Here is a 12,553-nt window from a genome sequence, read left to right as displayed (position 1 = left end):
AGCTTCCCTGGGCAACCTGGGCCAGGCTCTCCCCACCCTCACAGCCCAGAATTTCTCCCTCACATCTCATCTCCACAGCTCCTGTGGTCCAGTTGCTTTCTGCCCTGGGGAGGATGTGTGGGATGAACCCGTACTTAGGGAAAAGCTGCATTTGTGTCCAGGAATCTTTAATTTCTGCTTTGAAGCTCTTTCTTTGCTGTTTGAGATTCCATAACTTTCTTCCCATGGGAAAATGGCAAGTCAGGGGGAGATGACCCATCATTCCGAGTTCAAGGGGCTCTGCTCCTGATTACACCAAGGTCCACTGATTAAAGCTCTGCTCATTAACTTCATTTTCCCTGGCATGCTGCCAGCTGAGGCCTTTCCTGCAGGGCTTGGGCTGCCTTGGCAGGTCCCCCAGAACCCCCCCTGCTGTGGGGACCATGTGAGGGAGGTGGGACCACATGGACAACCTTGTCACCCTGCTGCCATCATCTCGCTGCTGGTGGGGACAGGCTCCTTGGGGTGATGTTGTGGTGGGTGCGTCGCTGATTTCCTGCTCTTTGGTTTATTACTGAGCCACTGAGACAGGAATAAATAAAAACCTGGAAGCTCCTCATATGCACCCAGGGAAGCTTTTGCATCTCATGTGTCCAAGAGTTGGGCTGTTCAGCCTGGAGAAGAGAAGGCTCCAGGGAGACCTGAGAGCACCTTCCAGTGCCTGAAGGGGCTCCAGGAAAGCTGGGGAGGGGCTTGGGACAAGGGCAGGGAGGGATGGGAGCAGGGGGAAGGGTTTCCAGCTGGCAGAGGGAGCTGGAGCTGAGATGTGAGGGAGAAATTCTGGGCTGTGAGGGTGGGGAGAGCCTGGCCCAGGTTTCCCAGGGAAGCTGTGGCTGCCCCATCCCTGGCAGTGTTGAAGGGCAGGTTGGATGGGGCTTGGAGCAGCCTGGAATGGTGGGAGGTGTCCCTGCCCATGGCAAGGGGGTGGGACTGGATGAGCTTTCAAGTCCCTTCCAACCCAAACCACTCCATGATTCTATGAAAATACTCCAAGTTCTTGTATTTCTATTCTTACCACTCCCACTGACAGTGTCAGGTTGTTTTGGCTTGACCATCCCACGTAGGTGACTTTCCAAGCAGGAACCATCTTACAGTTGGGTTTTAAGCCCAGAAAACAAGCTTAGACAAAAGCTTTCAAACTAACCTTCATTTGTGTCCGTGGCAAAATGCCAGATTTGATGTTGTGGTTTGATAAAGTCATTGTCAGGATGGGCAGAACCCAAAGTGGTCTGAGTCCCTTTTAACTTAAAATCCTGGGTAGACACTGTGAGCACGTTAATGAAATAACCATTAGGGCCGGGCAGCTGAGTGAGTAAGAGATGGTGTTAGAATAAGGGTGAGTTGGTCCTACAAGTGGCTCCACTAAACCTTTGTTTGGCTCTTCAAAGGATCCATGTCTTGACAGGCTGGTGAGCAGACTCCTGTCTGCACAAACCAACTGCAGATTGATCTGGGAAAGACAAGAGGCTGTGAAAGACATTAGAGGTGCAAATAATTACTGAAGAGGCTGATTTCAAGTGTGAAATCATGAGCAGCATGCTTTAAAAAGCAAAAATGAGTCTTGAATTTGCCTAATGCTGCTCTCAAGAGCAAGTGGAAACATGAGAGGTCACAAGGTGCTGGTATTGAATGGTTATTATAGATATAAACAGGCTGGGAGAGTTGGGGTGTTGAGCCTGGAGAAGAGAAGGCTCCAGGGAGACCTGAGAGCACCTTCCAGGGCCTGAAGGGGCTCCAGGAAAGCTGGGGAGGGGCTTGGGCCAAGGGCAGGGAGGGATGGGAGCAGGGGGAAGGGTTTCCAGCTGGCAGAGGGAGCTGGAGCTGAGATGTGAGGGAGAAATTCTGGGCTGTGAGGGTGGGGAGAGCCTGGCCCACGGGAAGCTGTGGCTGCCCCATCCCTGGCAGTGTTGAAGGGCAGGTTGGATGGGGCTTGGAGCAGCCTGGAATGGTGGGAGGTGTCCCTGCCCATGGCAGGGGTGGGACTGGGTGGGCTTTGAGGTCCCTTCCCACACAAACCAGTCTGGGGTTCTGTGATATACACACAGTATATACAACAGCTGCTGCTAAAGGGTGATATTCTGGTTGTATCAAGCCTATAAAAGAACCTTTCCCATAAAATAATCCCAACAGGGGGTGCTTGGAGGCAGCCCCAGCAGGTGTGAGTCTGGCTGCAGCTTCCATCCCTGTTTTTAATGGAGGGGAATGAAAGTGCAGGTGTCTGTTCAGGGCAGAGTTGGAGTCTGGTGACAAACACTGGCTCAGCCACCATTCCCTGGGTGGAAAATGAAGGTCTTGAGAATGATTTGGGTAGTTTCATAGAGCTGGTCAGTCTGGGTTGGGGTGTAGAAAACCCTGGTTTGGACTGGGAGGTGAGTGGATGTCATAGGGTTGTTACTATGATTTTAATTTTTATTCTTTCCTGGTAGCATTTTTCCTCTGACCCATCAGGATTTTGGAGGAGTGGTTCAGGCAGGAGCTGTGGTGGGTTTGTGGTGGCCTGGGCAGTTAGAGCAGGAGCAAACTTGCCCTTCTTACTCTTTTGTCCCTCTTCTCCTCTTGCCTTTTCTCCACATTTAATGTGAACAGAAATGTCTCGTTCAGGGGTTTTGTCCACTGTTCCATGTGGAGTCTGAGCTGTGGAATATCTGGCCACTGGTACTTGCACAGGATGTAGATGAGATGCCTTCGTTGCCATCAACCCAAGATCACAATATGAAGCCTTGTAAAAAAGCCCAAGAGTTAGTGCAGATACACCCAGCCCCACTGGGAATCATCCCCTTCAGCTCCTCTTTCCAGTTAAGGAGCAGGGACAGTTCAGCTCCTCCAGCCACACTCAGGAGATGATCACCCATGTTCTCCAAGGATCCCGGGGGTTCCAGGTCTGATGGCTTCCTGGGAAGGGAGGCTCTGCTTTTTTAGGATATTTTTTTTCTGTAGGGGCTCTTTGTCTAGACCAACTTACGTTGCTTCAGTCCAGCCCTGGTGACTTCTCACTCCCCTGTATTTTCCACATCAAAAACGTGATATAGAGTTAAATTTTCCTTTTCAGACTTTTTTCCAATACCTGAGAGTCATGGAATGGTTTGAGTTGGAAGGGACTTTAAAGCTCATCTGGTTCCAACCCCCCTGCATGGGCAGGGACACCTCCCACCATTCCAGGCTGCTCCAAGCCCCATCCAACCTGCCCTTCAACACTGCCAGGGATGGGGCAGCCACAGCTTCCCTGGGCAACCTGGGCCAGGCTCTCCCCACCCTCACAGCCCAGAATTTCTCCCTCACATCTCAGCTCCAGCTCCCCCTTCCAGCTGGAAACCCTTCCCCCTGCTCCCATCCCTCCCTGCCCTTGTCCCAAGCCCCTCCCCAGCTTTCCTGGAGCCCCTTCAGGCCCTGGAAGGTGCTCTCAGGTCTCCCTGGAGCCTTCTCTTCTCCAGGCTGAACACCTCCAAGTCCCTCAGCTGCTCCTCACAGGACTTGCACTCATTTCATTCCAGTCCTCCCTGTGCTGGAATGGAACTTGCTGCCAAAGACCCCACTGATCCAAGTGCTGTTTCCTCCTCACAGTTTAGAACAAATTTTTTAAAATCTTCTTTTTTTTTCCTGGTTGTTATGTGGGTTGGTGCTGCTGCTGTTCCTCCAGGCACTGAGCTCTGTACAGATGACAGCTGGTTTTCTCCCTTTTTTGATGCAGTTCCCATCTCCCTGGTACCAGCAGCTGTCTCCTCAGCTACAGAAGACTCTGACTTCTCCATGAGCAGCAGGTATTGTGGAGCAGCTGCTGGGAGAGGAGATCAAAAGCTTTCTTTCTACTGCAGGATGGGATTGGTGCACTTGTCTCCTGGAAGAAAAACAAATATAAAATGTGGAGGTGATTTGGGGAGGGAGATAGACTTATTCTCAGCTTCCCAGTGCCAAAAAGATCTTTACCAGGGAGTTGTTGGAGCAAGTCCAGAGGAGGCCCCGGAGATGATGGGAGGGCTGGAGCAGCTCTGCTCTGGAGCCAGGCTGGGAGAGTTGGGGTGTTGAGCCTGGAGAAGAGAAGGCTCCAGGGAGACCTGAGAGCACCTTCCAGTGCCTGAAGGGGCTGCAGGAAAGCTGGGGAGGGGCTTGGGGCAAGGGCAGGGAGGGATGGGAGCAGGGGGAAGGGTTTCCAGCTGGCAGAGGGAGCTGGAGCTGAGATGTGAGGGAGAAATTCTGGGCTGTGAGGGTGGGGAGAGCCTGACCCAGGTTGCCCAGGGAAGCTGTGGCTGCCCCATCCCTGGCAGTGTTGAAGGGCAGGTTGGATGGGGCTTGGAGCAGCCTGGAATGGTGGGAGGTGTCCCTGCCCGTGCAGGGGGGTTGGAACTAGATGACCATTAAAAGTCCCTTCCAACCCAAACCATTCCATGATTCTCTGAGCTGAGGGACACCAGGACACCTTGCAGGGACTCTGTACCTCACCTTCCACACACACAAAGCTTGTTAATCTCTTGCAATCTGAATTAATTCCCTGAGCAGCTGCTCACACTCGCAGGTTCTAGGAAGTTCCACCATCACCTGGACATAAAGCTGGGTGGTCCCCAAAGCCTCTCGATTTTCTAACCACTTTTCCTTCCTCTCTCAAGGCTTAAACTTCGGGATGTTTTCCTCAGGCTCTTGCTCCCTCTCGTGTCCACACTGGGCTTTTGCAGCCAGCGTCTTGATTCAATTTCTCCATCTCTTGTTCTCCCAGCAGCCCAACACACCTTCGACCTTCTTGTTCTGGTGCTGCTGCTGCAACAGCTCCCAAGCAAGTCATTAAATTGCACCGACCTCTCAGCAGAAAAGTCAAGCCTCCTATTTTTATTTTTATTTTTTTTCATATCTGAGCAAAAATTGCTGCTTCCTTCTTCTCTGGTCAAGGCTTTAGTCCTGTTTAGCTTTCAGGAACAGAAAGCTGGATATTCAGGGAGGTTTGAGCCTCTTCTTTTCTCTGCTCTGACACATCAAAGAGTGTCCTTGCTTCACTTGGCCCCGTGGCCACTTCATCCCTCTACTGAAGTGGGTTTTTAAAATTTTTTTGCCATTGTTTGTGCTTTTTCTGGAGCTGGTACTGAGCACCAGGCAGGATCTGAGCACCTCGGTGCAGGTGTGATTGTGGAAATATATATAGTTAATCATGAACACGGGTTTGAGTCAGGGGTGTTAGAAACCAGCATCCAGAGACAGCTGAACAGGTCCTGCCCTTGGGTCACACCAGCCCCCCCAACACTCCAGGCTTGGGGTAGAGCAGCTGGAAAGTGCCTGGGGGGGAAAAGGACCTGGGGGGGTTGGTCACCAGGGCCTGGAGATGAGCCAGAGAGTGCCCAGGGGGCCAAGGAGGCCACCAGCATCCTGGCTTGTGTCAGCACTGGGGTGGCCAGCAGGAGCAGGGCAGGGATGGTCCCCCTGTGCTGGGCACTGGGGAGGGGACACCTGGAATCCTGGGGTCAGGGCTGGGCCCCTCAGGACAGGAAGGACATGGAGGGGCTGGAGCGTGTCCAGGGAAGGGCCCCGGAGCTGGGGAAGGGGCTGGAGCTGAAGGAGAAGGGGCTGGAGAACTTGTGAGGAGCAGCTGAGGGAGCTGGGGGTGTTGAGCCTGCAGCAAAGGAGGCTGAGGGGAGACCTGCTGGCTCTGCAGCTGCCTGAGAGGAGGTTGGAGCCAGGGGGGTCGGGCTCTGCTCCCCAGGAACAAGCGACAGGACCAGAGGGAACGGCCTCAAGTTGTGCCAGGGGAGGTTGAGGTGGGATCTGGGGAACAATTCCTTCCTGGCAAGGGTTGTCAGGGCCTGGCCCAGGCTGCCCAGGGCAGGGGGGGAGTCCCCATCCCTGGAGGGATTTCCAAGCCCTGGAGATGGTGCTGAGGGATATGGGGCAGTGGTGGCCTTAGTAGGACTGGGGAAGGGTTGGACCTGCTGATCTAAAGGGTCTTTTCCAACAAAAACATTTCTGTGATTCTGTGACCCTGAGTGACTCAGGTGGTGATGCAGCCAAAGGTGTCTACTCACCTTAGGTGGTGCCTGGTGTTTGCCCAGAGCCTCCTGTCACCCTGTCTTAGCCAGAAACAGCAAATTCCCAAATTTCTGGTATTTAAATTGTTCCCCTGATGAGAGAAAAGAGCAAGGAAGGGAACCTGAGAACTTCTACTGTCCATCTAAGTGTGCTGTCATCCCAACAGGACATCTCTACTGGTGGCTCACAAGCCACGCTCCTCACTTGGCAGCAACAATAGGACAGGAGGAGGTTGGTGAAGGGAGGTTTGTGACAATGTTGCCCCAAATAAAATGCCTTGCATGAAGAAAAGTAAAACAAGGGAATGTTTGTGGGGGGTGATGAGCTGTGGGACCTTCCCCGTGGAGAAGGGGAATCCCCATGAACATCTCCAAGGAGATGCTGCCAGTCCCAGCATCACTTTGCCCCGTTCACTGTGTGGGTGAAAACGTACTGATATAATACCAAAGTGGGCCCAGAAAACGGGTTTCTTCATTCCTGGGGGTGGAATGCTTGGTTATTTTGAGGGAACAGAGAGATTCCAGTGTCTATAGGTCTGCAGTGGCCAAGCTTTGTTGGGAACCCCGACCCTTGCGGGGCTGTTGGCCGTGGAATCGTGTCCTTGCAGGAGCAGGAGGTCCCTTGGCCATCCCTCTGGCTCCAAAATCATCGTGTTTATCCTCCTCCCCTCCTGCAGAGCAGGGGCTGAGCGTGCTCACCAGAGGGAGCTGCAGCCCCAGTTTCTCCAAACCAGAAAGAAATGGTTTCAAACGTGAATCCCTTAAAAACATTCCCCTGGTTCTGCGCGCAGCCGCCGGGCTGAGGTTGTCGTTGCTAACTCGGTTTTAGGGTTTGAAGCTGAAACCCTCCAGCCTCAGAGGTGTCCCTGTGCTGTCTTCTTCGAAGTTGCATCAACTTCTGGTGGTACCAACTATAGCCCGGGTTGCAGGAGACCTGCAGCTCTAACTGTAGTTGTCCCTCCTTACCTTGCTGTTGTATCGATGGGAACGTCGGCGTTGTGGTGACGCAGGGCTAGGGACATAGGTGACAGATGGACATCTCCTCCACGCCACAGAGGGCTTGTTCTCATCTGCACTGGTGTCCAACGTTGAGCAGAGCTGGGGTCATGGCTGCAAAAATGGGCTGGATCCGAGCGTTTCCATCCGGCGCGGGAGTTTGAAGGGAAAGGAGGAACCGAGCTGCCCGTCGCACCCCTCAGCCCCTGGCTAACGAGGCTGGTTTGCAACGAAGACCTCAGCTGGGAGAAGTTCCGTCCACCACGAGCAGCTGGAGAGCTTGGCTGCTGGGCTGGTGCTTCCCATCACCTCCCATCACATCCCACCACCAAAGGAGCGTGAGCGCGGGGAGTTCCATCCATGGAGCAGTGGGAGGGCAAAGGCAGCGCCTCCGCTTTCCACGTCCCCGAGTGGATGGTGAGTTCTCTAGGTTCTTGTTTCCCTCAGCACCTCCCCAGGTGGTGCTGCTTCTTTTCTGGAGGGAGCTGCAGGTCTTGCTTCTCCTCCTCGGGCGTTGAGCTGCAATGAGGGTCATTAAAGCCCGGTATTAATGAGGACTCGTAGGCGCCCTGGGCGTTGTTCTTCGGCAGGAGCTCCTGATGGAAAATGGTCAAGTGACAGAGGGGTTGGCCCCCCTGGGCCACCACCTCATGCAGATGTATTGTCTGAAAAACTGATTTTGTGAGGAATTTGGGACTGGCAGGGAGGAGGAGCAGGAGAAGCTTCACAGTATGTTCCAGGAGAGTCTGAATTTCACCAGGATCAGCTCTGTCTTTTAACCTGCTTGAATTTTGTATCATCCATTCAGATTCTGTTGTTGGAACAGAACCTCTAAAACTGAAGGCACCCTTCAGGGCAGCTTCATTTTGGGGGTTCAAGAGGTTAAAAGGAGACCAAACATTAAATAGAAAATACTAAAAGATCTTTTCCTCTGCTTTGCTTCTCTGATGGAAGGAATTCCCCAAGCAGCTGAAAATATCATGACATTGCTCCAAAAAGCCAGCAGGGCTTGGAAGACAGAAGGTTGCATGTCTGGAGGTTGGCTTCACGTGTCCCTCCAGGGTCTGCTCAGTGTCTCGTGCTCCAAACATGCTCCTGATAGGTACTTCAGAAGCTCTGAGAATCTGTATCAATATTTGTTCTGTCTTCCAAGGTGTCTGCTCAGGTTTTCCAGCTCAGGTCTGGTTTTGAAGTTGTGCCTCTTGGTAGTTCTTCTAAAAATACTTTGGTGGCTCCAATAAGTTGGTGCTCTTGTCCCCTGATAAAGGTGTTCTTCTGCTTTGATCTTTATCTGCAGATAGAGCCTGTGCATGGTGGTTTGATTCCAACCTCATTATTCCCCTTTCATATCCAAAATTATCTACCCCCACCATCACTTCCTTAAGCTTCTATGGATTTTATTCCTGTAAAATTCCAGTTTGTGGATGTTGATGGACTCCAGTTCCTTCAGCTTTCACTCAGCTTATGGCATATTCATGTCAACAAAGGAGGGAATGAGGTTTGCATTTAAGGGTTGGGGGTGATGAACTTTGCATCATGTGGTTTCAAATGAGGTTCAACAAGGGCAAGTGCAGGGTCCTGCACCTGGGGAGGAAGAACCCCATGGACCAGTACAGGTGAGGGGGGGACCTGCTGGAGAGCAGCTCTGAGGAGAAGGATCTGGGAGTCATGGTAGATGGTAAATGATCCATGAGCCAGGAATGTGCCCTTGTGGCCAAGGAGGCCAATGGGATCCAAAGGTGCATGAGGAAGAGTGTGGCCAGGAGGTGGAGAGAGGTCATTGTCCCCCTCTGCTCTGCCCTAGTGAGGCCCCTTCTGGAGAACTGGGACCAGTTCTGGGCTCCCCAGGTCAAGAAAGACAAGAAACTCCTGGAGAGAGTCCAGGGGAGGGCAACAAAGATGCCTGGGGGGTTGGAGCATCTCCCTGATGAGGAAAGACTGAGAGAGCTGGGGCTGTTCAGCCTGGAGAGGAGAAGGCTGAGGGGAGACCTTCTTGATGCCTCCCAGTATCTCAGGGTGGGTGCAGGAGGATGGAGCCAGACCCTGCTCAGCAGTGCCCAGGGACAGGACGAGGGGCAACGGGCACAGGCTGGAACATGGAAGTGACATGGAAATAGGAGGGAAAACAGAGCCCTGGGCCAGGCTGCCCAGGGAGGCTGTGGAGCCTCCTTCTCTGGAGACATTCCAGACCCACCTGGATGCAGCCCTGGGGAATGTGCTCCAGGGGATCCTGCTTTAGGGGGGGTTGGACTGGATGATCTCCAGAGGTCCCTTCCAACCCTGACAATTCCCTGATTCCATGAAAATACAGAGCTCTGCTTAAAAACAACCAGCAAACCTCTCCCTATGGATCCTCCCCCTTTCCTTTATGGATTTGGTGCCCCAGGAATTGGGACCAGGTGACAGAAGCTTTATTGAAATAGACCTTTTGTCCCTTTTCCCCTTAGTGATTCCCTTTCACAACCTGGATGGGGGATTTCATGGCTGGTTTGAAGCTGCTGTGGCATCAAACTCCACCTACAAAGGGCCTGGGGTGAAAGTCCTGGGGGAAGGTTTTTAATCAGGATTTTAACCTGAGTCATTTGCATTTCCTGTGGGTCCTCAGGCCAACGTGGGACTGAACAACCCCATTTCAAGTAATAATTAGCTTTAAAATGCTCGTTATCTCAGAGGTCATGATTTCAAGCAGCCTTTTAGGCCTGAATGTTCTTACCAAGGTCCTGCTTTTTACTGCAGGACACCTGGAATTAGTAGCCAAATATTGAAAAAATTGTATTGTTAGTGAACAACAACAATAAAATATAATAATAATAATAATAATAATAATAATAATAATAATAATAATAATAATAATAATAATAATAATAATAATAATAATGTTGATGAATCATAGAATATGCTGAGTTGGAAGGGATCATTGAGTCCAACTCCTGTCCCTGTGTAAGGCACCCCAAGAATCACACCATGTGCCTCAGAGAATAATAATAATAATAATAATAATAATAATAATAATAATAATAATAATAATAATAATAATAATAATAATAATAATAATAATAATGCCTTGCTTTACAGAAGAACAGATTAAAATAAAAGCTCTCCCATGTTCTGTGACTCTGCTGGTTGGGAGCAGATCAGCAGTAGGTTGATTTTGATGGAGATACAGTTCCCTTTATTGGATAAACCCCTTAATTTTTCAAATAACCCACAACTTGGATCTGGTGTTGACCTTGAGCACCTTGGTAGCAGTCAGGGGGAAAGTTCTGTGGGTGGTGGTGGGACCAGAGTGTCTCATCCCTGCAGGGATGGGATCCAAAGAAGGGGAAATTCTGGATTTTCCAAGTTTTGTGAAATAGTGAGGGTGGGAGGCAGGAATGTTTTCTGTCTGATTTGGGGAGGTTTGGGTGACTTCAGGTTGTCTAATTGAGCGGTGGGTTAGATCATCTCTAATCATCTGTAGAGAACTGAGGGAGGCTTTGGTTGGAATGGTCGATGGTTTTCCTGGGGAAGACTTGTTATCCTGGGTCATCTAGTCCAACCTGCCATGAGCAGGGACATCTGCACCTAGATCAGGTTGCTCAGAGCCCTGTCCAACCTGACCTTGAATGTTTCCAGGGATGGGGCATCTACCACCTCTCTGGGCAACTTGTTTCCTTCTCTGAATTTGGAGATCTTACCTTTATTTTTAGTTATCAAACCCAAGTTACACCTTTGTTGCCAGTTGAAGCAATGTTGAAATAACTGCTTCCTTCTTTTGTCGTGGACTGTGACCAGCAGAGCCAGGGGTGGACCAAGAGATCTGTTTCACAGCTGGAGGAGGAGGTTTCTCTCTTCCTTGTTCTCACAGGAGCTGCCTGGTTTAGGTGTTTGTTATTTTCTTTTTTTAAAGATTTCTCCTTCCAAAGACATGGAGCTGGTGGAGAGAGGCCAGAGGAGCCACAGAGATGATGGGAGGGCTGGAGCAGCTCTGCTCTGGAGACAGGCTGGGAGAGTTGGGGTGTTGAGCCTGGAGAAGAGAAGGCTCCAGGGAGACCTGAGAGCACCTTCCAGTGCCTGAAGGGGCTCCAGGAAAGCTGGGGAGGGGCTTGGGCCAAGGGCAGGGAGGGATGGCACAAGGGGGAATGGCTTTAATAGCCATGGCCCATGATTTGCTCCTCATTAGCAATCACTTTGGAGATCCGAGAGTCAAAATCAGTCTCAGTCTTAGTAAATTATAAGAAATTGAGAAGTTTGGGGCCATGGTCTGATGTTTGCTCAGTACAGAACCTCAGCTCAACCCAGAGCAAGAGTTAGAAATATCCTGGGCTGAGGGTTTGCCCAGCAGATCCAGCACTGGTGGGTGGTCTTCAAGAATCCATGGCTTCAATTTCTAACATGCTTGAAGACCACTCTGGGCTTGGGTGGGTGGCTCTTCATTCCCATCCTTGCTTTCCCAAGTCCTGCTGGTAAAAATCAGCCTTAACCTCCTCCTTCTCAAGGTGGTTTTTCAGGAGGAAAATGCTAAAGGGTTAAATGTGTTTGTTAATCCCAGAGTTTGTCTCCCTCCCTGTGACCTGTTGGCTGGAGAACTGGAATCTGAAACTCTTGGAGCTCCAGTGAAAAGTTTTGGCTCAGTGAGCAGCCTTGTCAGGATTACCTATTAATTTGGGGCATGTGAAATGGTGGAACAAATGGTTTTGGACAGTCCTTTTGTTGGAGCAGTATGATCTGGGTTGAGGAGGTGGATTAGGAGAACAGCAGCTGCCTGAGATGTTGAAGGTTTGCAGACCATTTCAAGCAGGGAGTGAGCTCACCTGGTGGTGGAGAGGAGGGAGGACATCCCTGGTGGTGTGGGAGGGGAGCAGGTCTCTTCTCAGGTGCCAGCACCTGGTTGACATCTCCAGTTTCATGGGGGAAAGTGGAGCAGGAGATGAAGTATCTGGCTTGGCAGGTCAAGTGCTGGAGGAAACCAGCTTTTCCTTCATGAATAGGGATGAGGAGGCAGGAGAAGGAGGTTGGGTCTGGGAGCTGGGCTCTGGTGGAACATCAGAACAGTTGTGTCCATCCCCTCCATTCGAGTCACAGCAGCAAAATTACTCCCCTTGTGATCTTCACCCTGTTTTATTTAAAGAAATAAAAGGGTAAATTCATTTTATCACTTGGCATCAGAGACAGATGAGAAGTTTTTCCACTGGGAAAAGACTTTCCAGGCAGTTTGTCACATGAATTACTGAGCAGAGACAGCTCTTGAAGACCACAAACCTGACCTGCTCTGGATTTTAATTAGCTCCATAATTTGCTCAGGGATTTTTTAGCTCTTACAGGGCTTTAAGGTTTCATTTGGCAGTGGGTTGGAGGAGCAGGAAAGGAAAGAGGTTCTTCATTTTAACATTTTAGACCAAATCTTTGCTGAAAAAAGGCTTTTTTATCTTCTTTTTCATAGAATTATTTGAGTTGGAAGGGACCTTAAGGATCTTCAGGTTCCAACCTCCCTGCCATGAGCAGGGACACCTCCCACCAGACCAGGCTGCACA

The 12,553-nt window shown here is 50.9% G+C and overlaps 1 protein-coding gene across 2 annotated transcripts in view; it reads left to right on the top strand.

Annotated features, from left to right (window-relative positions):
• The window catches only part of AHCYL2 (adenosylhomocysteinase like 2), an 84,837-nt gene that overhangs the window by 39,459 nt on the left and 32,825 nt on the right, over positions 1-12,553 (top strand). The window contains exon 1 of one of the 2 annotated variants that reach the window (XM_051612315.1): positions 6,870-7,457. The exons of the other annotated variant lie outside the window; for it this stretch is intronic. Coding sequence (XP_051468275.1) covers positions 7,401-7,457 — 57 coding nt within the window. The 5' untranslated portion in view covers positions 6,870-7,400. Of the gene's footprint in view, positions 1-6,869; positions 7,458-12,553 lie in introns of those variants that run through there. 2 annotated transcript variants of the gene reach the window in all.

Source organism: Apus apus, chromosome 1 (genome assembly GCF_020740795.1).
Source record: "Apus apus isolate bApuApu2 chromosome 1, bApuApu2.pri.cur, whole genome shotgun sequence".
Lineage (NCBI taxonomy): Eukaryota > Metazoa > Chordata > Aves > Apodiformes > Apodidae > Apus > Apus apus.
Note: the sequence above shows the minus strand (reverse complement) of the source record. Positions and strands in the feature narration are given on the sequence as shown.